Source organism: Athene noctua, chromosome 2 (assembly GCF_965140245.1).
Source record: "Athene noctua chromosome 2, bAthNoc1.hap1.1, whole genome shotgun sequence".
NCBI lineage: Eukaryota > Metazoa > Chordata > Aves > Strigiformes > Strigidae > Athene > Athene noctua.
In genome coordinates, this window is record NC_134038.1 from 43,769,058 (window position 1) to 43,783,187 (window position 14,130).

General features: G+C 40.4%; 1 protein-coding gene across 6 annotated transcripts; it reads left to right on the top strand.

Moving 5' to 3' along the window:
- The first annotated feature begins 1,619 nt into the window (after positions 1-1,619).
- LYPLA1 (lysophospholipase 1) lies at positions 1,620-13,721 on the top strand. 6 transcript variants are annotated; one of them, XM_074898950.1, is made up of 9 exons: positions 1,620-1,773; positions 2,359-2,390; positions 5,481-5,546; positions 7,092-7,139; positions 7,957-8,027; positions 8,604-8,677; positions 9,411-9,520; positions 11,088-11,253; positions 12,631-13,721. In XM_074898950.1, exons 1-9 carry the CDS (start codon positions 1,705-1,707, stop codon positions 12,682-12,684), a joined length of 690 nt encoding a protein of 229 aa, XP_074755051.1. In that variant the 5' UTR covers positions 1,620-1,704; the 3' UTR covers positions 12,685-13,721. The 6 variants fall into 6 exon arrangements, with proteins under 6 accessions (XP_074755051.1, XP_074755052.1, XP_074755055.1 ...); XM_074898951.1 differs by having other exon boundaries at positions 9,411-9,512; positions 11,119-11,253; XM_074898949.1 differs by having other exon boundaries at positions 1,624-1,773; positions 9,411-9,512; positions 11,077-11,253.
- Positions 13,722-14,130: the final 409 nt, after the last annotated feature.

The following is a 14,130-nucleotide window of genomic DNA, read 5'->3' on the forward strand; positions in this document are numbered from 1 at the left end:
AGCAGGAAAACAGAACTCTCTGTTCATGACCCATATGGATGCTCTACAGCAAAAGTCAGGCTCAGCATACTTGATAAGCACCTGACATAATGTGATGTTCCTAATCTTTAGGAATCATCTATGCATAAACTGTATTTTCCTAATAGGTTTGGATCAGGTACAGTACATGAAGCAAGAACACACACTTAAGTAGCGATAAATCAAACCACAAAAAGCTACTCGTGAAAATAACCCAATTTTATCAATAACAGGGATCCCCTGGCATAAATGCTATGTATCAAAGCAGGCAATCACGGCAAAAGAGGCTGCATGTTTAATCTTACACAGTTGGCACAGAGGCTTCTCCCATGTATTTTATGCAGCCACGCTGATAAAAATATTAACGTTGTTGAGCAAAAGCTTTGTGAAAAAAAAAAATCCCTGCTTGGTATGGAACATGCCAGTGGGAAGGATGTGAAAGAAGTATAGTGTGTGTTCAGCTGCTGTTTGAGCTGCCAAGAAAGCATCCATGTTAGGCAGACCCCCCCCCCATCAAATACAATGAATAGATTGACTTTCTGGGAGGAAATATCTGACAAAGATGAATGGAATAGAAGACAAAGAACAAAGTATTTCATTTTGATAGAAATGTGTTTGCCGTACTTATTCAGAGTTGGTCTAAGTATTTGGAATGGACTGGAATGATACAGTCATTTCAATACAGAGTGCCTGAATAGCCCAATGCATCTCAAGATGAATAAGAATCATTAACTCTTTGGCCGTAAACCAAGAGATTTAATTTGGTGATGAAGGCATCTGATCTGATGAGGACAAATGAGTTCTGCCTCACAGTGCTGTTAGTTGTATTTATGCTGCTTTTCCTGTTTCCCGTGACTTACTATTTTATATTTACCTATTTAATAATACTGTAATTTCCCCTTTTCCCCTAAGCCTTGTAACACAGCATAAAAATGATTTTCAAGGGAAACACTCAAACCCCAGACATGCACAAATTACACTATAAAAGTGCGATATAATCTGGCAGATACATCTGGCTATTTGAAAGGTAGTTTTAAAGGTGAAAGACGACTCAAACTCTTTGAAACCCTTGGAAGCCCAAAGACGGAAGCAGCTCTGCAGAGCCTGCCGTTGAACCAGCGTACGCAGACAAGTCACTTCTCCAGACAGCCGGCTTCAGCCAGGCTTCCCCTGAGGGGTTTCCCTACCAGGCGTTACCAGCCGCCGGAACACCCCAGAGGGCTGCGGCGCCGACACGCCTGTCCAGGCCGCGGTTCACGCCGCCGGCGCCTCTCACCGGCCGCGGGCGGGGGAATGGAGGGCGGCTGCGGCGGCCACGTTGACCTTCTTCCCCTCGGGTGCCCGCCCGGGGACAGGCTCGCTGCCGGGCGGCGGCGGCGGCTCCCCTCGGCCGCGCGACGGGCCCGCCCCCTCCTCGCGCCCCGGGGGCCGCCTGTCCCGCCGCCGCGGCGGCAGCCAATCGGCTGCGGGGGCAGCGGCCTCGGGGCGGGCGGCGCCGCGCCCCGGTGCGCGGGAGGCTGAGGGCGCCAGGCCCGCGCCCCCGGCTGCCGCAGCGCCCCCAGCTGCCGCCCGCCCGCCCGCGCCCCTCCCACCCCGCCCCCGGCTGCCCCCGCCCTCCTGGCCCGGCGCCCGTCCCGCCTCCCCGCTCCTGGCCGGTGTCCCGCTGGCCGCCTCGCAGCCCGGTGTATGTGCGGCAACAACATGTCGGCGCCGCTCCCCGCCATCGTCCCGGCCGCCAGGAAGGCGACGGCCGCCGTGAGTGCGGGCGGAGGGGGGTGAGCCGCGGAGAGGCGCCGGCTGTCAGCGGTCCGCCCTGGCGGGCGGCGGCCCCCGCCCCGCTTTGTTCTCTGCTGTGGCCTCAGCCCCGGGCGGGGGGCGGCCGCAGCGGCCCCGCGGCCTGGGGGCGAGGCCGCGGTCAGGCCCGGGCCGGGCCGGCGGAGGGCGGGCGGCTGTGCGAGGGAGCATGGCGGGGGGGCCCGGCACGGGCCGGTTGACAGGTCTCTCCCGTTACTTTCTTGCTGGGCCGGGCTCAGGACCGAGGTCCCGCTCCCTTGGCGGCTGAAGCCCGCGCCGGGCAGGGGAAGGTCATCGGTGTCAGCGGGGGCCGCGTCGCCCTCCGCGCCCGGCGGGGCCCCGCGGCGCCGTGCGCCCGCTGATGGCGGCGGGGACGCCGCGGAGGGGAGGGCTGGGGTGGGAAGTGAAGGGAGCAGAGTTTTCTGTTGAGAAAGTGCTGTCGTGCTCCCAGCTGTGTGGCCGACTGTAGCACGGGGGGGGTAGGTGCGTTAATCGTTTAGTGATCTTACACCACTACGTTGTGGTTTTGTTTTTTTCCCCCTTTAGGTCATTTTTCTTCACGGATTGGGAGATACTGGGTGTGTATTCTGATTTATTGCATACTTCATAGTTATTATAGTTTCAAGCGTGAAGCTGCATGTTTTAAAGATGTGAGCAGTCAATAGTTACTTAAGCTTGTTTGGCCCTTAATTGAATGCAGCGGCTGACAGCACACAAAACTTCATGTATGCTGGAATGATGGTGACAACTCTATTTAAAATTTCTCAGCATAAGTCTTCAAAAGCTTTTTCTTCTTTCTTTTCAATTGCTTACCTAATTTAGTCTGAATGTGATCCCTCACTTGAGTCAAACTGGTGGAAAAAGAAGTCTATGGGTTTCTGATCTTTCACTTTCCTGAGAGTGGGTTCCCGGTTATTCCTGTGCTTGTCTAAATTTAGAGTTCGTTGGTTTTTTTTTTAAATTTTTATTCTGGACTTCTGGATTGCTGGCTTGCCAGGAGTTGCAGTTAGCCCATGATTTCTTCTTCATTATCTCATACTTACGTTAGAATCCAGACGTACTTGATTTACCTAAGCAAGCTGCTAAGTAGTCGCCTAATGTCTACAGATTTCTCTATCTGAAATATTGTCTTCAGACTCCAAAAATAACCCCAAACAGGCTGTGAAATACCCTGTTTGTCTTGTTCCTGTTATTTCCATGTTTAAGTAGAAATGGAAGGAGTAGGGAATTTCTGGAAGGCACCTAGGTGTGGTGTAATATTTCCATTTGAAGCTTGTGTGTGCGGAGATATAAGCATACATTCATTAAAACTATTGAATTAACAAGTTAGGAGTGTGTTGAAACTTTTTGGTGGAAGACTTTAAAGGAATGGGCGCTTAGGTACTGAAAATAAGCAGCATGAATGCTTGAATGCTCTATCTATTGTGCTTCCTTATGGGCAGAATGACATACTTTTTAACAAGTTTTTGTTGCCTGGAACATGAATATTGCCCCTAGGTTGAAACTTGCAATGTTTAAGACAAACTTTTTCTGAAGAACTAAAAAAAAAAAGGCAGCTGTTGGAACTGAAACTTGCATAACCTGGACAGTTAATTAGTAAAAAACCAGTCAAATCCATGCACTTGGCAGTATTCTACAAGTGGAGATGTTTGCTCTCAGTTGTGCTGACACACAAATCCCTCTTCCTTTCTGCTGGTAGGATGCAGCTGAGACAGCATTTACTGCCTGCATCTTGGCACCAAATGTTCAGCAAGTGATTGCAGAATCTTTTGAGTCTTTGGGGTTTGAGTCCTTGCAAATCGAGTTGATGTTGGTTTTGTCAAGGGGAGAAAGCCACAGAGATTTGCTCTTTAACATAAATTGTGTTCCTCATATGAATGTGGTATTTCCATTTTGGTGACAAAACTAACACGCAGTCTCGATCTTGCAGTTGTACTGGGTGTACTGCAGCGTATGCATTAACAAGTCCTAACACCTCTGTAGAAATACAGCCATTTAGCTGCGTTTGTTCCTCTAGTCCTCTGCAACTCAGATTAGCTACAACTGCCTTTGACATACTGCCTTTTTTTTTTTTCCAAAAAGCCGTAGTAGTGACCCAAAACAGAATTGTCTGAAAAGAACTAATAAACTAATTGCCCACAGTTTAACCCAACCTGTTATACTTCACATGAATTTTTAAATTGCTCACTTCAGTTTACCAACGGTATTTTTCTTACTCTGAGAAGTGTCTAACAGAGGTTATGTTCTTTTTCTTTCTAAACTCCTATATAAATGACACTTAGCGATTGGTACATACTTGTCAAAATCTGAACAAAAGGTACAACACAGAGGATTGTTCTAAAGAGTCTGCATAAATATGTATACAATGTTGCTTTTCAAATTAATGTTTATAGTTGGCTAAAAAAAAAAATCCCCAATTCTTACCTAAATAGTTTTTCTCAGTCATATTTCTCCTGTAGATTCTTATTTGGCCTTCCGTGATACTGCAAATATTTTGCAAGTAATGTCACCCACAGTTTATTAATGGTATTTATAAATGTATTGGTAGGAAGCAGGCTGAGATACACAGCCAGCATTTCAAATAACCATACTGTTTGTGTGTTTGAAATGTCTTTACGTAGGATACATTTAACTTTTCAGGATGATGTTAAAATTAAAACTAAAGCAAACATGCTGAAGTAATCAGGACAACAGCAGGCAAGCCATAAAAGCATGTTTCACAAATGTGAATGTTACAGGTGTTTTCTGCTTAGAATCAACTTTCCAGCATCTAGTTTAGTGGGTGAGTTAGAAATACTGAATAATGAGAAAACCCAGGAAGTACGGGTACTATTGAGTGTTCTGGAAAGCCAAGTGCAGGCACAGGCAGTGATTCCAGACAGGTTCGGATTTGAGTCCAGCTCAGTTCATGTCTAGATCATCTAGACAGGATCATCTAGCCCTGGAGTCAGCCTTTCAGAGCTGTTTATTTAAATTATGCTTTCTGGTTTGTAAGACACTTGATAACTGATCTGCTCTCCAGATTGCATGTTGTTCTGTGAATTCATACAGTATGTGCTTGAGATTAAAAAACTCCTGGCAATCTGGAGTGTTGTTCAGGACTGCCTGAATCTGAGAGCATTTGAGCTGAGCTCTTACAGGTCAGCTGAGTTAATAGGTCTGATTGCTTAGGTTGGCTCCATGTGGAGTTAGATGTCAGTTCGCTACTCTTCCCCCATCAATAAGTTTGGTTCAGAAAAAGCAAAGGTGTCTGGGAAAGAAGCTGCTTTTACAGGAGCAGCAAAGCAGCCTCTGGGCTAGAGCTGCCTGGAAGCAGGTTACCTGTGTTCTTATTTGTAGCACCTAAATTAATAAACCCATCCAGATACAGGGCAGGCTTTGCCTAGAGCCAAAGTGGTATTTTTTGCAGCTGTGCTGCAGCTATGATAGTCAAATCAGATAAAGTGTCCCTGGCTGTACATATGCAATAAATATTCAGAGGCAGAACAAACCTTTTAAGTTTAGTACTATATTCACAGCATACTGTAGTTGATGTAAAAATTTTCAAGGAATGTGTTTAGGCTGATCTAGCTCAGCATATTTCATACTTGATCTGTGCTGTTGCACCAACACAGAAATAAGAGCTAAGCCAAAACATAAATGCCTTTTAATGTATTTCCTGTTAACAGGCATGGATGGTCAGAAGCACTTGCTGGTATCAAAAGCCCCCATGTAAAATACATTTGCCCACATGCGTAAGTTTGTAACTTTTCTTGGTTTACATTTTTCTGTAGAAATACTTATTAAGACACTTGCACAGATGATGAAGTCAGATGGTATTTGGATGTCTCTGCATTTTGTTTTTATATGAAAACCAACTTTAAAATAATGTTGATGCTATTACATAATTTATTATTTTTAGGAACTGCTGTGTGATATACTTTATGGCAAAACTGTGGTTTTATTTGTATTTTTCTTTTGTTACCAATTCAGACTGAAAACATATTTGGAAAGTTTTATGTGCAAAGTTAGATTGTTTTGACTTTGTGTTTTCACTGGATTGAGTTGTTTTTTTCCCCCCCAACAGTAATTTGTTAAAAGCCAGTCTTACCAAGGAATGTTTTTTTTTATATTTTACTGGCCATTAAATATACTTTGTATTAGGTACATGAACTTCTTAAACTCAGATGCACGTGTAATAAATGTAATTTCTCTGTTACTTACAACAAGTTCCAAAGATTCACAGAATATTCATATTTTCAGCAAATAATGCAGTTTGAGCTGTCTTCATGAAATATGAGAAGTGAAATACTTATGAGCAGGGTCAGGAGACAGTAAATAAAGCATTAAGATCTATCTAGTATTTACTTAATGATAGAAAAACTAATTAAGTATAATCTTACTTTATTTTAACACAAAATTCAGATAGTCTTTTGCTCCAGGAGTCTTGGGAGACGTGGAGCAGGGATGATAGGGAGATAAGTAAGCAATATTTTGATGTATTACTAGGCTGTGATTGATTTATTTCTTTTACAACATGGCCATGCTTTGCTGAGCCATTCAAAAAGAGTTCAGCAATATATGCTGTTCTCTTTGCTTGCCCTTTTGTCTTCTTTCAGTCTTTCCCCACAGAACTTACGTTCCCCAGTTTCGGTAGATTAAAACTATAACCTGATTTAATTCATGGTATGGTCCATTGAAGTTGTCTTGGTGTGTCTTAAAAGACACTGTACATCAGCATAAGGGTGGGAGCGAGCCCTGCGGTGAAGGCCAGCACTGCTTAAGCAGATTCAGCTGCTGAGAGAAGCATGTGTGGCCAGACTCATATCCACCTCTGTGCTGTGTTTGGCTGAATCCTTAGGTTTGCTGATGTTGCTGTGTAAGGTGCATTCATGCACAGAGTATGTGTATGGAACGGTGATAAATAACTGTTACTTGAAAATAACTAAATTATATATATATATATAAAATATGTATATGATATGATAAATATGCATTCACACACAGAGAGGTGTATATATATATATATATATATATATATATATATATATATAAAAAGTAACCCATTAATGTTTTGCTTGCTCTCCATTGAGAGCGGTAATTCATCCCTGAATATTAAATGTGTTTGGGCTGGCAGGTTTCAAGAGAGATTTCTTGAAGAGACACTACAAAGTAGCTAAGTTAATTATGGTTTAAAAGTAAAACAGGATTAGGGATATGTAATTTCATGACCTAACTGCATCTGCATTATTAAATTTCGGTATATTTCTTATGTCAGTATTGTTTGTTCTCATTTCTAGGCCAGTTATGCCGGTTTCTTTGAACATGAACATGGCTATGCCATCATGGTAAGTATTTGTTCAACTGCAAATAATTCTAATCAAAAGATCTGGGGGTTTCAACTCATTGTTCTTCATTAGAAATCATGAACAACCTGAATGGCTGTGTTTTTAAATCACGTGTAAGTATAAAAAGCTTTTTGCTTTAGTTTTGTTCTTACAAAAAGGCTTTCATGAGTACACTATTATTCTCCTTGTGTATCTGTAGTAATGGATATTCCTCAGGACTAATCTGTATGTTTTAAAACACAAAACCCACTTTATCATCTGTATTGTGTATGAATTCATAGTAGCAGGAGAGACTTGGAGTGGAAGTATTATTCCTGCTATTGCCTAATATTTGGTGGGTCAGTAGGACACCTAGAAACTGTTCTTTAGAACATCCGTTCAGAATGGAGAACAACAAAAATAACAGTAGATTTCAGTGGTCTTAAACCAGTCCTCTTTGTGTTGTGTTTTTTTTTTTTTCCCTCAAGTAACTGTGCTTGGTTTTCCTATATTTCTTCAAACAGTATTTTAATTTTGTACATGCAACTGATAAATTGAAATTCCTGCTGATATTTTTGGAGCAAATATCAAAACTGAGCTGCTTAATCTGCACTGAATTACAGAAGATATTAAAACTCAGAAAAGCTTTGTTGACTAGATCTAGCCTTTTAGCCATGCTCACAAATTGTCCACTATTTCTTGTAATCTATGGGTGGTTGGTACTAAATAATGTCAGCCTACATTTTTATTTGGAAAATATTCCAGTTTTATTATTTGTGTTTTAAGGAAGTGGAATGGGTGCTCTAATGAGTAATGCTGTTGTTGATATTTTTGTAAGGTTTGATATCATTGGACTTTCTCCAGATTCACAGGAAGATGAAGTTGGGATCAAGCAAGCAGCAGAGAATGGTATGCTTAGAAATACTTTTTATATCTTAAAAGTACTTCCATATATTCTTAAAAATGAATTATCAGTCTGAAACAGATTTTATAAAGACAAAATTACAAGGGAAAGTAATATATATGTATTGTATTATTGCTGATCAAAGTTTAGCGAAGTGCGTTGTTTGTATTGTTTGGGGTGTTTTTTAACTTGATGAGTAAATAGAGTAACTCACCAGCATAAACACTTCATACTCTCAAATATTAACTGTACATGGGAACCAGTGTATTTCTTAAGAGCTTCTAGGTAGCACAGCAGATTAGAGCTACACAAGCATCCACTTGCAATGCTGGATAGTTAGAAGAGGATGCCATCTTCCCAGCAGTGAGGCTTTTGTGAGACTTGCTTGCATGTTTTTCTCTCTGGCACTGAAACTTCTGATCTTGCTCTAGATCTTTTGATACTTTTTAATATATAGCAGACTAGATTTTCCTTTCACTAGCTTTCTGTTGACATCAGGGGGAAGGTCTCTTTCCTTTTCTAGACCTTCTGTAGATGTAGAATGGAATGTTGTTTAACTACTGTCTTTATGTATGTTGCAGTTAAAGCACTGATAGATCAAGAAGTAAAAAATGGAATTCCTTCTAATCGAATTATTCTAGGAGGCTTTTCTCAGGTAAGTTATGATTGGAAGGAACTGTATCTTTTTCTAGGGAAGTAACCTAGCTTTCCTAACATGGGAAGTCCTGACACTTGAATTGAAAAGAGCTGATACTAGGTTCTAAAATTTTAAGATGTCAATTTTCCTTTGCCTTAACAAACAAAGTGTTTTAGCTCTATGCAAATAATTGAAAATCATTGAAATCATTGAAAAATGAACATGCATGTGAAAAGGTACTAAAATTAGTAGTCTATTTAAAGTCTTTATGCACATAACATACATAGCTTTGCTTGAAAATCTTGCTGGTATTTTTAATTTAATTTGGTAGATATTTGATGTTCTGGATTTATTTGGGAAATTCTTTCCTTTGTACTTGTAAGACATCTGTGGTAGGTAGGTTAACAGATTAGTTGTTCCATACACTAACTCCCCAGTCTGCATGCAAATAAATTAAAATATTAAAGTAGTGATAATACTGTCATGAGTGATAGAGCTTGCTTTCTCCCTCCCCCTCCCCAGCTGTTAGTTACGGTAAATTTGCTGGTTTACTTCTGAACTGATCATACGGACTTGGAGCAGGGAAAAAAGCAAACTAAATGTACAAGAATACTGGTTTTAGTGTTGCTTCTAAGGAAGAATACACTGGAACAGAAAAAATACCTTTAAAGGAGAAACTAGAGATCTTGAAACAAGTGTTAAAAGGAACATTGCCATCAGCATTCTAATACTTTTCTAATCTCTCTCTTAGGGAGGTGCTTTATCATTGTATACAGCTCTTACAACACAACAAAAATTAGCAGGTGTTGTAGCCCTCAGCTGTTGGCTTCCTCTACGGGCTTCTTTTCCTCAGGTATTTATGTTTCTTTCCTAAGCTAGTTTGTACTTGGGGAATGAGTGTATCTGAAGATTGCAGCCTTCCAGTACCTAAAGGGGGCCTCCAAGAAAGCTGGAGAGGGACTTTTTACAAGGTCATGTAGTGATACAACAAGGGGCAATGGCTTTAAACTGAAAGAAGGTAAATTTACATTAGATATAAGGAAGAAATTCTTCACTGTGAGGGTGTTGAGACACTGGCACAGGTTGCCCAGAGAGGTTGTGGCTGCCCCCTCTCTGGAACTGTTCATGGCCAGGCTGGATGGGGCTTTGAGCATCCTGGTCTATTGGAAGGTGTCCCTGCCCATGGTGGGGATGGTGGAACTAGGTAATCTTAGAATATCAAGTTGGAAGGGATCTCAAGGACCACCTGGTCCAACCTTTCTTGGCAAAAGCATGGTCTAGACAAGATGGCCCAGCACCCTGTCCAGCAGAATCTTAAAGGTGTCCAATGTTGGGGAATCAACCGCTTCCTTGGGGAGATTATTCCAGTGGCTGATTGTTCTCACTGAGAAAAATTTTCCTCTTGTGTCCAATTGGAATCTTCCAAGGAGTAACTTGTATCCGTTACCCCTTATCTTTTCAATGTGACTCCTTATAAAAAGGGAGTCTCCATGTTCTTTGCAGCCACCCTTTAAATACTGGTGATAAGATTTCCCTTAAGCCGCCTTTTTTCAAGGCTGAACAAACCCAGTTCTCTCAGCTTTTCCTCATATGGTAGGCTTCCCAGTCCCTTCTCTGGACCCTCTTCAGCCTGTCCATGTCTTTTTTTGTATGGTGGGGACCAAAACTGAACACAGTATTCCAGGTGTGGCCTGACAAGCTCTGAGTGGGATGATGACTTCTTTATCTCTGCTGGTGATGCCCTTGTTGATGCAACATCCTTTTGGCTTGCTTTGCTGCTGCAGCCCGCTGTTTGCTCATATTAAACTAGTTGTCCACCAGGACCCCTAGGTCCCTAAGATCTTCAAGGTCCTTTCCAACCCAAACCATTCCATGATTCTGTGATTGTATCTTGTGCAGGTATTAGTGGCCATCGTTATTACCGAATATTGATAGTTGTTTGATAACTCAGAAGTTTTAAAAACAGGGCCCTGGAGTTTGAGAGTTTGGCAAGTAGGGAAAATGAAATACTCAGTAGCTGTCTCTGCTTAAAAAGACATTCCTAGGAAACTTACAGGATACAACAAATTTTCTGTGAAGATGAATTTTCTGTTTGCTAGTTGTTCCAATCTGCAAGGCACTGTATTATTAGAGACTAGGTATTTAAACAAAGCATCATGTTTTTTACTCGGCCAGATATCACATTCTCCTGAAATTAGTGCCAAAATCTTATTTGCAGGTTTTTGAACTTAATGTGTTGTCAGGCACAGAGCTTACTTCATAAGGAACTTGCAGACTATACACTGTGGTTTTTTCCTTCAAAATTCAGCCTATTTGTCATGCCACAGGGCATAGTGCATGGGGTTATTTTATCTCAAAGATGTTAGCCTTACCTTCACTTACTGTCTCTTTCTTCTCTCTAATTCCACCCCTAACAGGGCCCTATCAGTGGTGTTAACAAGGAGATTGCTGTTCTTCAGTGCCATGGGGACTGTGACCCATTGGTTCCTTTAATGTTTGGTTCTCTGACTGTTGAGAAGCTAAAGAGTATGCTAAATCCAGCCAACATAACCTTCAGGACTTACTCTGGCATGATGCATAGCTCATGTATTGAGGTAATTTTCTGAATGTACAATGTTTTAGCTGGGTACGGTTAATTTTTTTTCCTCCAAAACAAATATGTATTGAGTGGGGGTTTTGGTTTGGTTTTGTTTTTTAATAGCAAGTGCTTGATGCTACTGACTTTAACTGAATGCCTGTCTGAAAAAGCATCCAAGGCAAAAGTTTATATGACTAGTGGGAACTTCCTCATAAGTCTATTTTTGGGACTAGGCTAGTTGGTCTATAAAATACTTTTTTTTCCCCCTGCAATCTTTATTGTTTACTGGAAAAAAAAAAATCACTGAATTGGAAGGCAGATTCTCACAGTGACAGCATAAATACAACATGAGATTTCGGAGAGAAGAATCCTGTTAGTTCTATGGATGGAGACATCAAAGAAGTAAGGAGGCAGGACTGACACTGTGGAAGAGGCAGCCTCTGAACCTCCATTTATGAATCTGGCTCAGCAGGCAGCTGAGCTGATGTAATGGCTTGCTGCTTCCAGAAAGAGGTGGACTAGTTCCCTCTGCTCATGACTTTGTGTCCCTCTTTTCCTTCTTGCACCAGCTCTGGAACCGATCAGGAACTTCTTTGAACCATCTGAACTTGCTAAATGTCAGAAGCCGCTAGCTTAGTTTTTGCAGCTGTAATGAAGTATCAGAACTCACACAAAGTAAATGGTAGGAGCAAGAAACAGAAGATGAGGTAAAGAACAGATCTGTCACTGGTCAGCAGCAGTAACTTTGTTAATTTGGATTGCTGCATCTTGTGGGACCTGTACCTTTGGACAACCTCTTTGGGACATTTACACAGTTGTATTGTGTTTAGGCAGTAATAGCATTGAGTTGTCACACAAATACTAATAATGTGCTCTTTCTTACAACACTGACTTAATAAAAAAAAATTATTTTTTACATGGATTGGTTCCCCAGTGAAGCTTGCTGTGTTGCTTGATTTTTTTAAGGAAGGAAGCATCATGAAAGTGAAACTGAATGGTTAGGAGGAAGAGCTGCTTGCTTTTCACACTGCTAGTAACTTGCAAAAGTTTGCATGAATCTATGGTTTTAGCTACATTCAAATCCTATCCATGCTCAGCCTGGTGCTATTCAGATCTCTTGATGATTAATATGTAGTTTGTCTGCTGCACTTCAGAGAGAAAGAGAGAAAAAAAAAAAACCTCTGTGCTCTTTTTCTTGTATTTTAGTCTTTTCTGAGTACCTGGTGCCTTGAAGAGTTCAGCAATTATTTGTTATGTACAAAGTGGTATGATTTTATCAAGTAACTACTCAATATTTGTAGCCCAGCTGCTCATTAGAACTGAAATGGTTTAGTGTAGCTGAATATGTATTAGTAGGGAATATCAACTAATACATACCTTTATCTTTAAACAGGAGATGATGGATGTAAAACAGTTCATAGACAAACATCTACCTCCCGTAGACTGAAATGATATGAGGAGCCTTCTATATAAATACACCAGCATCAACTGTGGTAGAGTGTTAATCTTTTCACATGCCTGATAGGAAGCATTACTTCTGTACCTGCGGTGTACTACTGTGTTGCAAATTTATATGTAGAATGAGGATTAAATAATACACATGTACAAGAAATTATGATCTTGTTAGTATTAATCATCCACTGGTGGGGCTATATGAATGTGGCAGCTAGGTGACAATGACAGAATGTAACCGAAGCATACTATTTTAAGATATCTGATTTTTTTTTTTTCATTTCAGAATTTCAAACTATTTGTACAAGTAAATAAAAACTAAATTTAAGTGAGCAACATAAATGTGATTAGTTATACTTGAGACATGATTTGTTCTTAATGACCATTGAAAGAATATAAAACGTTTCCTTTATGTAATGGATGCATAAAGTACACAACATGTAATATAGTGGGCATATGATGGTAGAATAAATGCTACCAAGGATGAAGCTTTAAATATTAAATGTTAATTGTTGATCCCGATGAGGAGGGTTGTTTTCCTATAATGACTAGAAGTCACCGAAGGTATTTCTTATATTTAAACCACCTCAATTTTTAACTTTTCATATAGGTAGATATTGTTGAAATTATAAAGGGACTCATTCCTTGTTAGACAGTCATTTGTCACTTACTGTCTTTTTTTATAGTGTAAACTCATATCAAATGCTGACTTGGAACAGAACTCTGAAGAAGTGTATAGGATTAATTTGAGCTTCATTTAAAAATTCCTGCTTTTGTACTGAATGTCCATCTTGTGTTTTAGTCTTTGTAGCTTTCATTTGTGTAGAAATGTTGATAAATTTCACATGAGCGATTCCAGCATATAGCTTTGACTTTTCTGTCTCTTTTGGAGTAACTGAAAACAATGCAGCTGTGTAGTTCTGTGTATTGTTGAAATCTTATCTGTAACACAGACATTGTCTAATTTGATTTATTTTTTAATAGAAATTTAAGTGCAATTGGAATCTAACTTTAAATTGATATCTTCTAATACTTATTGTATGTTGAGCCTTGAGTTTTTTCTGAAAAAGAAGAAAGAATTTCATTTTCAAATATATCATTCTACATTTCCCTAGATCAGTGTAGCCTAGGAATATGAAGACCTACTACGGGAAAAAAAAATCTACAAGATACAGAATGTCTCTTCTTTCAGAAACTTAAAATTCTAGAATGCACTGGGTTACAGATATTGATGCACACTCAAGAACTTTTTACAGTTAAGAGCCATAATTTATTTCTGCAAACAGCTGTTCTGTAGAGTTCAGAGGCTATCACCACACTAGGAATGTTTAAAAAATACACTACAGTTTTTACTACATAATATGCTGCAAACAGTGTTCTATGCTGTAATATCTTTGCAAGCAATGAATATTCCTATTTTGGATGCATATGTTGTGTCAGC

Coding starts and splice junctions, on each gene's coding strand:
- LYPLA1 (XM_074898949.1), top strand. CDS start 1,705: ATGTGCGGCAACAACATGTCGGCGCCGCTCCCCGCCATCGTCCCGGCC. Junction 7,140..7,956: donor AACATGGCTATGCCATCATG/GTAAGTATTTGT, acceptor TATTTTTGTAAG/GTTTGATATCATTGGACTTT. Junction 8,028..8,603: donor CAAGCAAGCAGCAGAGAATG/GTATGCTTAGAA, acceptor TGTATGTTGCAG/TTAAAGCACTGATAGATCAA.